The sequence below is a fragment of the Galeopterus variegatus genome, unplaced genomic scaffold, assembly GCF_000696425.1.
Source record: "Galeopterus variegatus unplaced genomic scaffold, G_variegatus-3.0.2 Scaffold808, whole genome shotgun sequence".
NCBI classification, from domain to species: domain Eukaryota; kingdom Metazoa; phylum Chordata; class Mammalia; order Dermoptera; family Cynocephalidae; genus Galeopterus; species Galeopterus variegatus.
Genome location: NW_007726919.1, coordinates 27,412 through 44,645, shown reverse-complemented (window position 1 = coordinate 44,645; position 17,234 = coordinate 27,412). Strand labels below are relative to the sequence as shown.

The 17,234-nt window shown below is 37.0% G+C and overlaps 1 protein-coding gene across 2 annotated transcripts in view; it reads right to left on the bottom strand.

The window, feature by feature from the left end:
• Positions 1-2,582: 2,582 nt before the first annotated feature.
• TIGD4 (tigger transposable element derived 4) overlaps positions 2,583-17,234 on the bottom strand; it is a 17,474-nt gene continuing 2,822 nt past the window's right edge. The window contains exons 1-2 of one of the 2 annotated variants that reach the window (XR_550464.1): positions 6,026-7,707; positions 2,583-2,864 (exon numbers count right to left, since the gene is read on the bottom strand). Coding sequence is in view for 1 of the 2 variants with exons in the window: in XM_008572594.1 (XP_008570816.1) it covers positions 6,086-7,624 (1,539 nt within the window). In the remaining variant the exon portion in view is untranslated. Of the gene's footprint in view, positions 2,865-5,980; positions 8,172-17,234 lie in introns of those variants that run through there. The other variant, XM_008572594.1, reaches the window with a different exon arrangement.

The following is a 17,234-nucleotide window of genomic DNA, read 5'->3' as shown; positions in this document are numbered from 1 at the left end:
CCCCAGGGAATCAGCAGCAAAGTAGCAATTTAGCTCAACCACAGAGCCCCATTATAGAAGTAAGCAAAGGACAACAAATTAGTTCCAGTGCAGAGTTTAAGTGGTGGGAACAGCAAATAATCCAACACAGAACTGAAAGAATAAACAAAGTACCCACAACCAGAGACAAAGTTTAATATTAACTAGTAAAGGTCTCATTTTACCGAAGAACACCTATAACACCTAAAAGGACTGGAAGTCCCCTGGGCTACTAAGCCAGAAAGTGGGGATGGCCAGGGGCCTCAGCCATGCCCCTCAACACCTGCAACCAGTCCTGTGGGGGCTTTGGGCCTTGGACACACCACCCTGACACATGCAACCACCCTAGCGATGACCACCCAGCCACTGCAGGAAGTGCCCCAGGCTCTCCCTAGCTGGAGTGGGGAGGCCAAAGGCCTCAGTCATGCCCCTGGACACGCGCAACCAGCCCTGCAATGACCAGGAGCTGCCATAGGAAGTACCCCGGCTCTCACAAGCTGGTGTGGTGGGGGACCTAGGGCTCAGCTACGCCCCTCTAACATGTGCAACCAGCCCAGCAACAACCACCAAGCCAGAGTGGAAGGGCCCTGGGTTCCCAGGCTGGGGTTGTGGGGGGGGGCCGAGGGCTTTTGCCACAACCCCCTGACATCTGCACCCACCCCAGGAATGACCAAGCCACTGCTGGAAGCCTCCCAGTCTCCCCTGTGGGAATGAGGGGGGTGCCACAGGCCTCAGTCCTGCCCCTCCTCCTTCCTCCTTCTTCCATCCCATTTCCTTCCCCTTTCCCCTCTCCCCCTCCCTCCCAACTACTCTGCCACAACATCATAGAATGTAAAAAATTAATACATATATATATATTTTTTTGTCTTTTGTCTTTTTTCCGTGTCCGGCAACGGATCGCAACCCTCAGTGTTGCCCCCGTACCGGACCGGGGACCGGCAACGGGATTGCAACCCTCGGTGTTGCCTCCGCGCCTCGCTCAGCCAGTGAGCGGGAACCGGTCTGTATGTGGGATCTGAACCCTCGGGCGGGAGCGCCGCCGCGCTTCCCAAGCGGCGCACTATCCAGTGCGCCAGCAGGCCGGCCCATAATACATATTTTTTAAAAAAGAGTTTAGTCCTTTCAGGATTCATTTTGGCATATGACTTAAAAAAAAAAATCCTCCATAATTAGCCAGTTGCCCCAATACCAGTTACTGAATAATCCATCTTTTCATCACTGAGAAAAACCCTATTTTTATCATAAATTCTTGGTCTTTTTCTAGATATGTTATTCTTTTGATTGATCTATTAGTTCTTTTGCCCATACCACATTGTTTTGACTTCTGGTAGGTCAAGTACTCCCTCATTATTTTTCTTTTTAAATTTTTCCTTAGATATTGATACACATTTATTCTTCCAGATGAAAATCAGGGTTATTTTGCAGTTTTTAACAAAACTGCATTGAGATTTTGGTTGGGATTAAGTTGGGGGAAACTGATATATTTTAATATTGAGACTTCCTATTCATTCAAGGACATAAAATATGCCCCCATTTCTTCAAAGTATGTTTCATAAACTTTAAAGTCCTTTCTAACAGCTACAGCTGATTAACAAGTTCTGAAATATGCATGCCCTTTTAGCTTTTAGCAAATGGGAAACTAAATTGATGAATATATGAATACCTTTGTTCATATTAGGTAGTTGTTATGGATTGAATGTTTTGTCCCCCCAAAATTCTTATGTTGAAGCCCTAGCCCCCAATCTGATGGTATTTGGAGATGGAGAGGAATTGCGGGTTAGTTGGGGTCCTCATGATGGGATTAGTGCTTTTATAAAAACAGACGCCAGAGAGCTTGCTCTCTTTTTCTATGTCCACACAAAGAAGTCATGTAAGCACACAGTAAGAGGTGGCAGTCTGTAACCCAAGGGGAGAAGCCTGATCTCAAACTTCCAGCCTCCAGAACTGTGAGAAAATAAATTTCTGTAGTTTAAGCCACACAGTCTATGGTATTTTGTTATGGCAGCCTGAGTAGACTAATACAGTAGTATATTCATTATTTAGTATGCCCCCCCAACTCTGGGTCATCCTAGATTTCACATTAATTACAGCTCAAGAAAATAGGACAACTGAATCAGCTAATGTGGCAACAGAAAGGGCTACACTGTGATCAGCAATTATTTTATTGTATTGCTTTGCATAAGGATCAATTCAGGAAAAATAAAGGTTTCTCAGTCACCTTTTTCCCTCATCCAAAATATAGTTTTTGAGCTCTATAGATAAATTGCACATTTCTAGAAATGTTGGCTTCCCTATTGTACTGCACAGAAGAATGCCAATGAGAAAATGGTCACTGATGTTTAGAGACCACAATGTTAATATTTGGACATATTTGGAAGTAGTAACATGGAAGCACCTTTCTAGTCACTATAGTTTGGAACACTTTAGAGTTTGCTAAAAGCATTCAAATCCAAAATTTTCTTTCATCCTCAAAGTAAATTCAAATGAAGTATAATCAGTCTCATTTTATGAATGGAGGAAACAGATTCAGAGAAAATAATATATTTCACAAGGTAGCATAGAACTAGGACTAGATTTAATTTATTCCACCAAATGTAACTTATTGTATGCACTCTATGGCCCCCAATGTAGGCATTTGCGTCTGTGGTGGTAGGATCTTCTTTCAGCAACTCGTATAGCTTCCTGGCTGACTTATGCCATCCTGTACTTAGCTCAGGTAGCTCCTGGTACGTCAAATATCTGGCCCATCACTGAACTCTGAACTGCAGGCAGATGTGTGGTGCTGCGTCTCCTAAAATACAAACCTCTCTCTGCCAGTCCCTACTGAGGCGGAGCCCCTGTCGGACCTGCAAGTGAAAGGAGCTTTTCAACATCTGAGATATTTGCTTGGAAAGCTCTCCAACAACTCTCCCTCCCCACCTCTCCTCCTCCTTCCTATTCACCTGCTTTGCATACAGTGAAAGGAAGGTTTGAGATTTGATCTCAGGTCCAAATGAGAAGCCAGGCAGGCAACATGAAACTCACAGCCTTGATTTACTCATTGATCTACTTCATCCTGAACCAAACCTTTCTCTAGCAGTTTACTAGCCACTGGTAGTAAAACAATGTCCCAAATTCAATATTTGTTCTCCATGAAGTAGAAAGAAACAAAAACATTGTTGAAACAATAGGAATTTGTAAGACAAAAACAATGAAAATAATGTCACATTTAATTGAAAAACAAATTATAATAAATCAAGTTGTTTTTTGAAAAGACAAGTGACATTTAGTTTTGTTCGGAAAATTATTTAAATTTATACATCTTATAAACCACACAGAAGAGTATATAAAATTAACAACTAACTTAAAGTTTATCTTTAAATTTAAATCTGTAGGCATTTTTTTCTTATTCTTATTTTACAGTAGCATTGTCTTAAATTTATCATCTTTAGATTTATTATACCTCAGAAGTATTTAGAGTAAGAAACGGATCCCTTCTTATGAGGGGGGAGAAAAGCGGTGCCTTCAGCATTCTGAAAATATTAAAATTACTTTAAGTATTTTCAAAAGAAGTGTATAGGAACTTCTGAGATAAAGTGGTACAGAACTGCCAAAACCGTAGGTACCTCAGTATTTCATTAGTAACAGTGTTCTTTTTTTTTTTTTTTTTTTCCTTTTTTGTCTTTTTTCGTGTCCGGCAACGGATCGCAACCCTCAGTGTTGCGCCCGTACCAGACCGGGACCGGCAACGGGATCACAACCCTCAGTGTTGCTCCCACACCTCGCTCAGCCAGTGAGCAGGAACCGGTCTGTATGTGGGATCCGAACCCTCAGCGGGAGCGCCACCACGCTTCCCAAGCGGCGCACTGTAGCAGTGTGCCACCGGGCCGGCCCAGTAACAGTGTTCTGAGGAGAGATTTTATGAATAGTGCTATCAGCATGGATCCAGTACATTCTTGAAATATTTTGCTCTCAGTCCCCTAAACTCAAGGAAAAAAAATAACAGAATTTTCTTTTATAGAGTATAGATAAGAAGCATTGTGGTATATAGTTAGAGAAATGCAGGACTAGGAGACAGGGAACTACTGCATTTCACTTTTGGCTCTGAAATTTTAATCAAATCATTTAATCTTTTCAGGTTTTAATTTCCTCATCTGAAAAAATGGAGATAATAATTCTTATATCACAGAATATCTCAAATGATTAAGTAAAATAGATAGCAAAATGGTATCAAGTGGAAAATGAAAAAAAAAAATTATTGAGCTTTCAATATATGCCAGATACAATAGTTAAGGGTGCAGCTTTTAAGAGTTCCTTTTGGTCAATGATTCTACCAAATTAGAATTTTAAATCAGGGGCTGGCCCGTGGCTCACTTGGTAGAGTGCGGTGCTGATAACACCAAGGCCACGGGTTCGGATCCTATATAGGGATGGCCGGTTTGCTCACTGGCTGAGCATGGTGCTGACAACACCAAGCCAAGGGTTGAGATCCCCTTACCGGTCATCTTTTAAAAAAAAAAAAAAAAAAAAAAAAGAATTTTAAATCAAACCATCAATAAAATGCTTTCAATTTAAATAATCTACATTTAACTCTAAAAGAAACTTTCTTAATTTTAATACAATTTTTAGGCTTATTATTATAAATCAGAATAAATTCTATTCTAAAGTGAAGTAAATCAACAGCAGAAAATAAAAATGTTTTCTATAAATATTTTCTCCTAAATGTGTCATCCGTTGACAGACAAATAATAATTCATAATAAAAATAATCTGTATTTTAAATTTTTACAAAATGCTTTTCAAATGGAACCTTAAATTAGGTATAATATGTTAAATAAACATAAATTTAAAATTTCACAATGGAAAAGTCTGACACATTGTTATAATTTTCTGTTTAAATATTATTTTATAGATGGAGATTAAATAATTTCATACAATATTTTAAAACACTCTGTAGATAAAACTTCCTCAAAGAGAATTTTAATCTAAAATGTTACCCATTAAATTTGGGAGAAAAAGGATTAAATATATCAAATATGCTGAAAGGACATTTAGTTTTTCCTGAAAATAAAATGCAATAAAATCAAGAAAATAATTAAATATTATGTGGGAACCTCAAAAAGTTCATGGAAAAATAGAATTAAAAGGTAATGTGACTCTTTCCATGAACTTTTTCAAGTACCCTAGTATAGATTAAAAACTTGAGCTGTTAAAATTAGAAAAATATCTAAGCACCACATGTTTTCTTTTTTAGTAACTGTGTATGTGTCTTCACATTTATTTTTTAAGAGTAATCTTATTAAAATATGAGTTTAAAAAATGTCTCAGTAATGTATTTTTCTATTAAATACACACATATACATATAAACATTTAGAAAGAATTCACATCATCTGGTTATAGATGACCCAAAAACACCTGACAGTGTCATAGCCTTTCATTTGACATTATATATAAATAATTTTAAAATAGTAAGAAATATATTTTTAATCATTTTTGTGTATAGTTAAGTCAGATTTTATTTTCAGTAGTTTTTCATAATTTCTTATTAGGAAGGTTTGCTAGTTATGAGAAATAACTACTTAAAATTAAGTAATTTTAAATTATTTTAATATTTGATACTTAAAAGCTTGGTTAGAATACATATGGCATATATATGTCCTTATAAAAATAAATATATAAGCTATTGGTAGATATTTTGTTTCTTAGACTAAGTAGATCAATTAAAATAATCTAGAACATGACCTAAACTTAAAAAAGAAAATAGCAATCATCAATCCAATGTATATGAATCAGACAGTTGGAGAGTTCTTTTCATGTTTGACATGTATACCATATGTGTCAAATACAAAGCCCCTGAAATATATTTTCTACTCCCCAAAACCTTTCTAAATAGAAACTTGTAATTTTCATTTACTTAATTATTATTTACCAGGGAGATTTGCTATTCAGGAAAAAGACGTTTGCAATTAAACCAAAGATTACTAGTACTTCATATTTTATGTTTAAGTGGTATTTATCCTTTACATACCTTATATATTAAAACACATCAGGAAAAGCTATTACTCTTCAGATGTTGCACAATAAATAATTATTTAGGTGATAAATGGTTAATAAAATTTTCAAGGTCTGCTAAAGAATTATGAAGTCCATCATTCATATCTTGACTTCTAAGAAAATTTTTAAGAGTAACTAAAGCAGTTATTGCTTCATTTTTTGATGGCAAAAGGAGTTCAGTTCCTAGAGATCCCCCATCATCCTCTTCATCAGAAGTATAAAATACGGTTTCATCTGATTTACTTTCTTTGGTCAATATTGAATCGTCAGTTGGAGCTGCTTCACATGTCTCCAAATCATCATCCAGGGCAGCATACTCCTCTATAGATAAACCTTCAGGAAATTCCACTCCTGCTCCCACAGCATGGGCAAGAAAATCAAGAACAGTTTCACTCTCTGCATGTGTTGTGTCACTTTCTTCCTTTTGAGATTTGAATCCTGCTTCTTCATAGCTTTTAACAATAATCTCTCGGGTTACAGCCCTCCAACAGAGATGCAATGTATCAACTGCATCTAGTAGCGAAAACGTAAATTCTTTGCTATCTTCAACAGAGCTTAAAAATTTATTGATAAGACTAAATCGATATTTGACTTTAAGGCTTTTAATAACACCTTGTTTCATAGCTATACATTTGGAAGATAAACATGATGGAAAGAATGCTAACTCAATGGACTTTAGATTCTTTACCTCTGGATGTGCGGGAAGAGATTCAACAAAAATTACCACTCTTCGTTGTTGGGCTTGAAATTTCTCATCAAGTTTCTGCATCCATTGTTCAAATACATCTGAGGTCATCCATGCCATTCTGTTAGCTTCATAATACACAGGCAATGATTTTATACCCTTGAAACAATGTGGATTTCTGTTTTTTCCAATGATAAGCAAAGGAAGTTTCTCTGAGCCATCCATGTTTGTGCCAACCACCAGAGTTATTCTGTCTTTGCATAACTTTCCAATTGAGCATGTTTCTCCTTTAAATGCAAATGTATTTGTAGGTAACATTCGGTAAAGCAGCCCAGTTTCTTTTATATTAAAAACATTTTTAGCATGATAATCATTTAAATAATAAGGTAATACATTTTGGTACCAGACAATTGAAGGGTCTACTGCTTCACCTGTAGCTTCTACAGGTTGAGCTCTAAAGACCAAACCATATCTGGATTTAAAACGATCCAGCCAACCATTACTGCACTTAAAATCATTATGTCCCAGTTTCTGGGCAAAATCATTAGCTTTCAGACGCAGCATTGGACCATTAACTGGAACATTTAGACACTGAGCAATTCGATACCACCTCATTAATGCCTCTTCCAGATCTGTGTAAAAAGCAGTTCTCAGTCTTTTTCTCTTTGGATCAAATCTCAGAGATTCAAAGGCTTCTAGAACTTTGTCTTTATTCTTCATAATAGAAGACAATGAATTTTTCTTTATTCCATATTCAGCTGCAATTTCTGCTTTTTTCTTGCCACTTTCTACTGCATTTATGATGTCGATCTTTTCCTCAATGGATAGGCTTTTCTTTTTCTTCACTGTTATGGGTTGAGTCGAGGCATCTACAGAAGCTTCTGCCATCTCAATCAGTGCTTATGTAGAGATTTTTCCTCTTCTTTGTCTATTTCTTTAATTCAGTTTGTTTTCCAGTATGGTATTGATTGCTGCTTTCTATCCCACTTCATATATTAAAAGTTGGTAAGTGTCTAATAGTCATATACCTTAGAAAACTGATGACTAAATATACTTTTTCAAAGGATCTGAAGAAGAAAAATGTTATATGCGACTAGAATAGTTTAGAAGAGAAACTTCCTTCTTAGGACCTTGTGTAGCTCAGTTTATAGTTTATTCAGAGTTCTAGAAATCAAGCTAAAATAGAAATCTCATTATGTCAAACCTGTCCAATCCTGCTGATATATTTTTGGAACTTCAATCCTTTAAGATGATCCATTTTATCCATGCGTGCATTCAACCTATTAATTCTCCACAAAAGGCCTCAGAGATATGAAAAAAAAAACATTTAGAAATTTTCATGAAATGTGTTACCCATTAATTTCCAAGTGTCTTCAGGGTAAACAAGAAAATGGTAGAATCCTTCTAGAATTTGCGAGTCTATCTGTATCTTCTTCTGTCTCCTGAAAATGTGAAAAAAAGAAAGGCAGTAATTTTAGTGATATGTCAATTGACTATCAAAATAAATATTTATATCAATTATTATGCTCTTAATAATAATGAAAAGAATGAGAATATATTTCCGAAAATACAATAACCAAAGGTTCCAAGAGAAATGCTTACCTCCTGAAGGACCTCTTGGTAAAGTTCTCTAGTACTGCTCTGTGCATTTGAATTCTCACTCATCTTTGAATGCTTTGTAATATATACTTCTGAAATAAATCAGACAAATTTAACCTGTTTTGAAAATGTGGGCTTACCAAAATTAAAGAACTAAAAATGATGCTGGACAGATCCTTGGTGGCTATTTTATACATGAGGTCACAGACTGTACCCTCTTGACTTCTCTAAAAGAAAAACATAGTCAGACAGTAGTCACAAGATTCAACTTTTAATAGCACATGGAGACAGTGCCTCCTTTATAGGAGTCTGACAGAAAATGCTTCACTAAAAACTCAAATTGGGTGACTGATAATTCCATTTTTAAAAATCTAAATCTCATTCTACCTAAAAGCTTAAAAACTGAGTAACTTTTGTATCAATTTGACACATTAGCTGAATGCACAGAGTCCAGAAATATTTTATAAAATACATAGTAATAGACAAATTATTAAGAGGATATCATGAAGAAAAAGACCTAGACTAAGTATAGGAAGGAGAGTGACCATAGGTCTTAACCTCTCAGGTCCTCTACTTCCTGTCTGTAAAAAAAAAAAAAAAAAAAATGGCTTATAGTGTAAGGATATGGGCTTTGGCAGCAGACAGATCTGAACTGAGAAGCAACTCTGCCATTTAGCATTTATGTGATCCTGGGTCATTTACCTAACCATGTGCCACCTCAACTTCCTTATCTGTAAAATGGGAGTAATTACAGTACCTACCTCGTAGGATTATTGAGCATTCAATGAGATTCAAAGAGAGAGTGTAAAGCACTCAGCACAGTATTTAGCACCCTAAAAAAGTGCTCAACAAATGTATGATTATGATCTGGTCATTACATTCTCACTTCTGTCTTTTGGCTGTGTGAATATACAATTCAGGGATTTTATGATATCTCACTTGTGAATGGAAGCAAGAATCCCACCTTAAATATATACTGAAATTAGAGCTCTTAAGCCAAACAGTACTGTCAGAACAGTCACAGGGTCCCAGATGGGCTCACCTCTGTCTTCCCAGTCACCATCTCCATTGCCAAGCTTTGGGCTTACTGAAGCCAAGATAACAACCAATTAATCTGATGAGAGGGTGTTACTGTGTGAGAGTATGGGCACTACATTCTTTTCAGTTTCCCAGATGACATGTGCATCTTTTTGGACAACTTTTCTGACAAAATTTTTTGTCTAAATTCTTCTGCCCTTCAGCATGAAGGAATTTTTTGGTGGTAAAACTGTTCTATATTGTGACTGTGGTGGTAGTTACATGACTTTATGTATTTGCCTAAATTCATAGAACTGTACATCAAAAAAGTAAATTATACTGTATGCTACTTGTATTTTCAAAAGTGTATTTAAAAATCTCATTAAAATACTACTATCAAGCATGGTGAGGTGAAGGAAAGAGAATTGGTTGGGAGTAATGTTAAGTGAGCTAAATCCTCAGTTTTTACAGCAGGGAGTCAATAGATGAGGTCCAAAATGGATAAATCAAGAAATAAGAGTAGAGGCATATTATTCAGAGATACACAAGAAACCAGCAGATGAACTGGAAACAGAATCTGTTAAAAATCATTGCCTCTGAGGAGTGGGACCAGGTGTGGGGGGTAGGGCAGAGAACTGTTGTTTTTTATTGCAAGTTCTTCTGTATTATTTGATATTTTTAAACCATTACTTTGATTTAAAAGTAAATGTAGTAGAAAATGCAAAAAAATTCTTCTGCCTTTGTTGTTCAAAGGAATAATTTTTATCACAGGAATTATAACCAGTAAAGGAGATGTTTTTTATTATTGTTGTAAAAAAGTTCTTAAAAATAATAATATTGATAGCACAGGGCTTTAGTTTCCATATTGCTTTCTATCTGCATTCCAAATAAGTAAGGAGGAAGGTAAAACTGGATTTCAATGGTCACATATTTATAATGTGGTTGAGTGCAGTCTGGAATCTAGGCTTTCAAACATGAAGTCTACATTCTTTTCACTATATTACAGTAGCCTCGAATCACACTGGTGGGGCCTCCTCTGGCCACAGTTACACATTCTACGCTCCCAGTACCAAGCCAAGTCAGCATTTCCAATGCCTATCTAAACCTTAAAAAAACAAAAAAAGCAAAATCAGGCCACCATGGAAGAACAGGCCATTATAAATTCAGTGAACACAAATAGCAACCTTATCTAACTGTTAGGGAGGGCTAATCTTTCTAAGTAAATAATATTTGACCATTCAACTAAAAAAAAAAAATCTTGCTAGTATATGGGATCTCCCTGTAAATTTTCCTGCAATCTCCCAAAAATCTGCAATTACTTCAAAATAAAAATTAAAAACTATCTTGCTCTTATTAGGAAGATACCAACCTTCAGAAATTGAGGTAACATGTTAAGACTGGTAACTGTGAAGGTACCCAAAGTGATGGTTACTGAGAGTAGCGCTGATGCCCTAAGTTTTGGTCATACTCTCACCTAGGTGAGAACCTGACCAAAAGGGGGGAATTATAAAACAAAATTACAGGAGGCCACTGTTTTGGACTGAGTTCCTGCACTAATCTCCAACAGATCAGATAAAAGCAAAATGGAGTCACTCATGCTGAGTACCATATAATCAAACTAAAACTTTAAGAAAGCAGATAGATCCCAAAACAGATAAGGTTTTTTTTCCCTGAAAACAGGAGATTCCAGCATAATAAAGTCCCCTCTCCTCTAAACCCTTATGAAAAAGTAACCTAATGTTTATCAGTTTTTTACTATTGTTCTTTTTTCTAGATCTCACCTTATAAAAGCTAGTGTTCTACTATTTCTCAGTGGAATTTGAGACCACACAAGACCATTTACCTGGTGACAGAGAGTGATGTCAGTGCCTAAGTTTTGGTCGATCTCCCAAAATTGAGAGATTGACCAAAGGGGGGGGGGGGGGTTACTTTAAGTTTTGCCTAAAGGTTTCTTCAGACATAGTGATCTATTACCTAACTTAATGTATAAACAGACTGTAACCTACTCTTGTAACAAGTAGCCTTGTCTTAGCCAATTACAGGCAGCCAACTGTTCAAAGCATGGTCAAATAAGGCAAATGTCCAATGCAGCTGTTTTTGTACCTCACTTTCCTTTTCCTATCTCTAAATCTTAGCCAACCACACAGCAGCCCCAGACTCGCTCTGAACCTATTCTGATTCTGGCGGCTGCCCAATTTATGAATCATTCTTTGCTCAATTAAATCAGTTAAATTAAAAAGAAAGAAAGAAATTGAAGTAGAAAGAACCAAATTTTCAAGAAAAGACAAAACCAACCAAAACTACTTCTAAGAGAAAAAGGGAACCTCCCAACTTCTCCCTCCCTTCTTCCCTTCCTTCTTTCTGCCTTTTTTCATTTGTTGGAAGTAAACCCAATCATCACAAATAATGATTACAGAAAAACTTGAATTTCCTCTCTTACGCCATCCTAGTTAAAGCAGTATAATACACATAATCAGAGACTACAGATTACCTTGATCAAATTGAAAATAGTGATATCTTTATTAAGAAAGATATTAGTTTTTTTTCCCTGAGTTAACAGTACAAACACAACAGTTACAATTTCCCATGGTAAGATACAATATATCTTTATTCTTAAAACAATAATAACATTTCTAAGCCAAACCAGAGAAGCTAGACCTTTTCCCTAGAAAAGAATAAGGCACCAATACTGCTGTTGGGGTGAGCAGGACTGAAGCCATGTTGGGACCTAAAACAGCCAGGGCTGCGGTGGGGGAGTTGGGAAGGGATTTCAAAAAGGACAGTTTTTTTCTCTCCATTCTTTCTTCCCATCCCCTGATTTTCTTATCTTGCTTGCTAAATAGGAAAACAATGCCAAGAGGCTAATTAGTTCTTTGCAAAGCTAAGAGTTCTTTCTTTGAGACTTGTAGAGTTTTGAGAAATGATCAATGCCAAATGACTGAAGCTGACCTTGGGCACCAGCCGAGTACACTGAAGCAAATCGAGTCCTGAGATAACAGCGAAGATGAGTACAGAAACCGGACAAGGCCTTGGCGAGATCTTGTACCTGACCCACAGACATGGACCCCTCGCAGCTCATGTCTCCTTCTGCTTTTCACCTCCCACATCCATTCCCTCAACCCCTCCTTTAAAAACCCCTCAGTAAATCTAAATCATTGAGATGGGATAGCCTACTGTCTACTTCAGCTGAATACATCTGCTCTTCTAACACTAACCACTGACTTCTGAGTCCTTTTTTTCTTTCCTTCTCAAGGAGGCAGGAAGCCGGACCTGAGTTCAGTAACACTGCCTAATGAATGAAAGTAACTGCCTAATCTCCCACAGTATAACATCTGGGATATTTTTTTTTTTGCAGAGAGTAATGGCAGCAGCTAATATTTCTCAGAAGTACTCATCCTCTCAATTAAGCTCATGAATCATTCTCCCCTTGAAAGTATCACAGCAGAGAAATGCTGTATTACCTGTTAGAGAGTATTTTCTCTATGTCAACAGTAAAGCTAACCAAAGAATAAGAATAGGCAATTCACAAAAAAGACTTACCAGCTGAACTCCAAATAAAGAAAACAATGGTCTATCCTTCTAGTAATAAGAGAAATATAAATCTTTTTTAAAAGGAAATCCCTTTTGGTTTTTTTGTTTGTTTGTTTTTGCCTATCAGAATAGCAGTATCTAGTGTTTGCCAGTATGCAATAACATAGGTTGTTATGCACATAAATCTACACAAATAAATTGGTATAAAGTTTGTGAAGGGCAAATTAGTAATATGATACAAAAATGTTAAAAATATGCATAACTTTTTTATTAAGGAAGTCTATACTTTATCCTAAAAGAAAAATTACAGATAAAAAATAGTTTTTTATAAATGTATTAATTTTCTATTGCTATGTAACAAATTAGCATACACTTAGTGGCTTAAAACAACACCCTTTTATTATCTCACAGTTTGGTAGTTCAGAAGTCTAGGTGGACTCAACTGAATTCTCTGCTTACTTAGGGTCTCAAAAGGCAGAAATCTAAGATGTCAGTCAGAGGCTGGGCTCTTATCTGGAGGCTCTAGGAAGAATTTGCTTTCAAGCTCATTCAGGGTTTTTTTTTGCAGATTTCAGTTGCTGCTGTAGGACTGGGGTCCCTGGTTTTGTTGTTGGCTGTCGGCAGGGACCACTCTCAGCTCCTAGAGGCCTCCCTCAGGACCTTGACTGTAGACCTCTTCATTTCAGCTACAGAGAACATTCCTCCTGTCTAATTTCTCTCATATTTGAAATCTCTCTGACTTCTACTGCCACCAAAAGAAAACTTTCTGCTTTTAAAGGGCTCATGTGATTAGGTTAGGTCCACCCAGATTCTCTCCCTTTTGATTAACTCAAATTCAACTGATTAGTAAACTTAATTACATCTGCAAAATCCCCTTCCATGTAATATAATATAATCATGGGAGTGACAGCCTGTAATGTTCATGGGGAGGGAATTATATCAGGTGAGGGTAATTGAAAGTTATCTTAGAATTATGCCTACCATACAAGAATATTCCTTATATTGTTGTTATGTAATTAAAGACAAAACAGAAAATAACCTAAATGTGCAACAAAAAAGGGTCATTAAATAAATTAAGGAATATCTATATGTTGAAATAGTATTAAGCCACTGAAGGAGAGCATTTAATAATATGAGGAAAATTTGATGATATATTAAGTGGAAAAAGCAAAATACAAAACTATGTGTTAACAAATACGACATATACTGCAAACTACATGAAGGCAGAGGCTCATGGCTATTCCTAAAATGCTCAGTGCCAGCAAACATTAAGTTCTCAATAACAGTTCGTTGGGCCGGCCCAGTGGCGCACTGCTACAGTGCGCCGCTTGGGAGTGCGGCGGCGCTCCCGCCGAGGGTTCGGATCCCACATACAGACCGGTTCCCGCTCACTGGCTGAGCGAGGTTCGGGCGCAACACCGAGGGTTGTGATCCCGTTGCTGGTCCCGGTCCGGTACGGGTGCGACACTGAGGGTTGCGATCCATTGCCGGACACGAAAAAAGACAAAAAGGAAAAAAAAAAAATAACAGTTTGTTAAATAAATGAAAATATAAATATATATGAAGAACAAAAGACATTGACCAAAATGTTGAATGTTCCCTCTTGATAACTAAATTATGAATGAGTTTATTTTTTTTCTCTCTATGGTTAAGAAAATTTTTACAACTCTATTGTTCTACTTTTGCACCAGGTTATTAAAAAACAAAACAAAACCAGTATTAGGACACAAAGCTGGCATTATTCCCATTCAGAATTTCTAGGCATAATATGTTACTCTCATTTTATCAGTAGTTTACAGCCCTGTGCAGAGAATCAGCCACTTTCTAAAGTCAAGAAAATATTCATTGTCTTCCACAAATAGATAGCAACTATGTCCACTTAATACTGCCTATACCATTATCCTAAGCAGCAGCAGTTGCTGGTATTCTGGAATTTGACTGGCATGCAGCAGAAAACATATTTCTATAACTTAAGCAGAGTCATTCAGTTTCCTGGTGCTATGAGAGAATGAGTCCGAACTTCAGTCTCCCCAAAAGTAAATTGAATTCTCACAAGAAGGAGAAAGAATGGGTTCATGATAGAAGTATTATCTGAGCTCAACCCTAAAGAATGGGTAGATACATGACAGATACAAGATAGGAAAACATTTCCAATGTTAAGAATAGAAAGTAAAACATGGAAGATGGACATTATAGGGTAGTATGAAGCATATGAAACAGTTCTATATAAATAAGTCTTCACATCTATATCTATACTGATATCTATCTCTTTACATATTAGTTCGCTAAATGAGCACTCTTCCTCCAGATATATAAAAGAGAGTGCTCACTTAGTTGACTATACACTGTATATACTGGAAAGCAAAACTGGAGCCAGATCTTGATAAGCCTTGAATGCCAGGATAAGGAATTAGATTCATTCAGAATGCCACAAATGCCTTTCAAGGTTTTTGAGTGGAAGAGTGACAGGATCACATGAGAAGCTTTCTGCAATTATCATAATAAATGTATAAAAGAACTCTCCTCTTTTACAAAGAAGTGATACTCAGAGACTTAACATCACTAAGTTCAACAAGTGTACAAGTATGGTCTGTACATAACTGAATGAAACTGTACATACACCTACTATAAAATTTATTTTAATTAATTAATTTTGGCAACTGGCTGGTACAGGGAATTGAACCCTTGACCGTGATGTTATAATACCACACTCTAACCAACTGAGCTAACTAGCCAGGCTATAAAATTTTTTTAAAATGTAAGTCCTAGTAACTCACACTGTACACCTTCACTTTGTACCCTACCTATTTGGGGGCTTCTTAAAATGTTCCATTATTCAGCATCTTCTAATAAAGGGTTTGTTTCCAGAAAATTACACTGTGTAATGGCAAACAAAGTATCTCTCCATGAAAAGAGAACACTGATGAAGAGTGATCAAATTTTTGAGACATCACTAGAATTCCCATAGAAAATATCTGAAGATAGCACCTTCTTATCTCTTGAGAAAATAATACTGATAAGCAGGATACAGTATTCAACATCTAAATCAGATAAAAAGGTCGCACGCACATTTAATTCATTCAGAAAGTAATAAAATATCCTTTAAGCTGCTGCCTCCTTTCCTTCCTGGTCACTAAATGAAAGACAGCTGCTAGAGTTCCCCAAAGCCCAGTGACTAAATAGTATCGAATTTTTCAAAAGCTGAATAAATAGCCAATAGCAATGCAAAGGTAAATGAGTGGATAATCTCCATGTCATAAGTGTATATGACAGGAAGCTAATACCTTTTTTTCTTACATCTCCAAAGATAAACGCCAATTGAGAGAAAAGTAATAATCTTCTATTCTTCCTAAATGGAATGAGCAGGAAGGATTCCCCAAGCTCTAGGGCAAAGGAAGGAAGGAAGGAAAGAAGGAAGGGAGGGAGGAAGGAAGAAAGGGAGGGAAGTAATTCTTCATCTAAGCAGGACTAAGTTAAAATAAGGTCTTTCAGTTAGCATCAAACATTTTCCCCAAGTCCAAAGAAAAACTGGCTGCTGCTTCCTTTATCCCAAAGGATATATGAAATTTCGCTATTTTCCGTCACCAGCTGAAGTAGTTTCCAGTGTTTTCGTAGAGCCAGCCTGCACTCTAATTTCCCTTGGGGCAGCAAAAATTATGGAAAGATTAGTCCTGCATATAGCCTTGCACAATGTAATATGGATAAGGATTTATCATGCACACTACCGGAATCTCACTGGACTGAAGAGTACCTAACATGATTAACAGCATCTTCACCAAGCAGAAGTTAGCATTAGTTCCAAGCAGTGCCAAGTCCATCAGGATCTCTATCAAAACCATCTGCAGCTGCCAAGGAAACTATCCAGCTAAGGGCAAGTAACTAAAACAAGCGTTCACCTTTCTAATATAAGAAACGCCTCTGAGTCTAATAGACTAACTTTAGTGAAGCAAGGCATCCCTAAACTCAAGAGACAGCAGAAATCCTTAAGGCAATAGCCAGCTCAAACAGTTAAGTACTCATTGTTCTCATCATGCAAGCACCACTGAGCACCACCATGCACCTCTTCCACTGTCACCGTTCTGAAATCCTGGGAATAACATTTGTATTTAGCTAAAAGTTCTGTAGCTACTCTGTTCCCATATAGTAAGAGCAGTAATTATTCTAGATTGGGATCCTTTTCTTATAACTGAGAAGACCAATGGACTCCAAACCAACAGGATGGCTTTGAACAGAAAAATCCACAGTAAGGGCCGGCCCGGTGGCGCACTGCGCTAGTGCGCCGCTTGGGAAGCACGGAGGCGCTCCCGCCGAGGGTTCGGATCCCACATACAGACCGGTTCCCGCTCAGCCG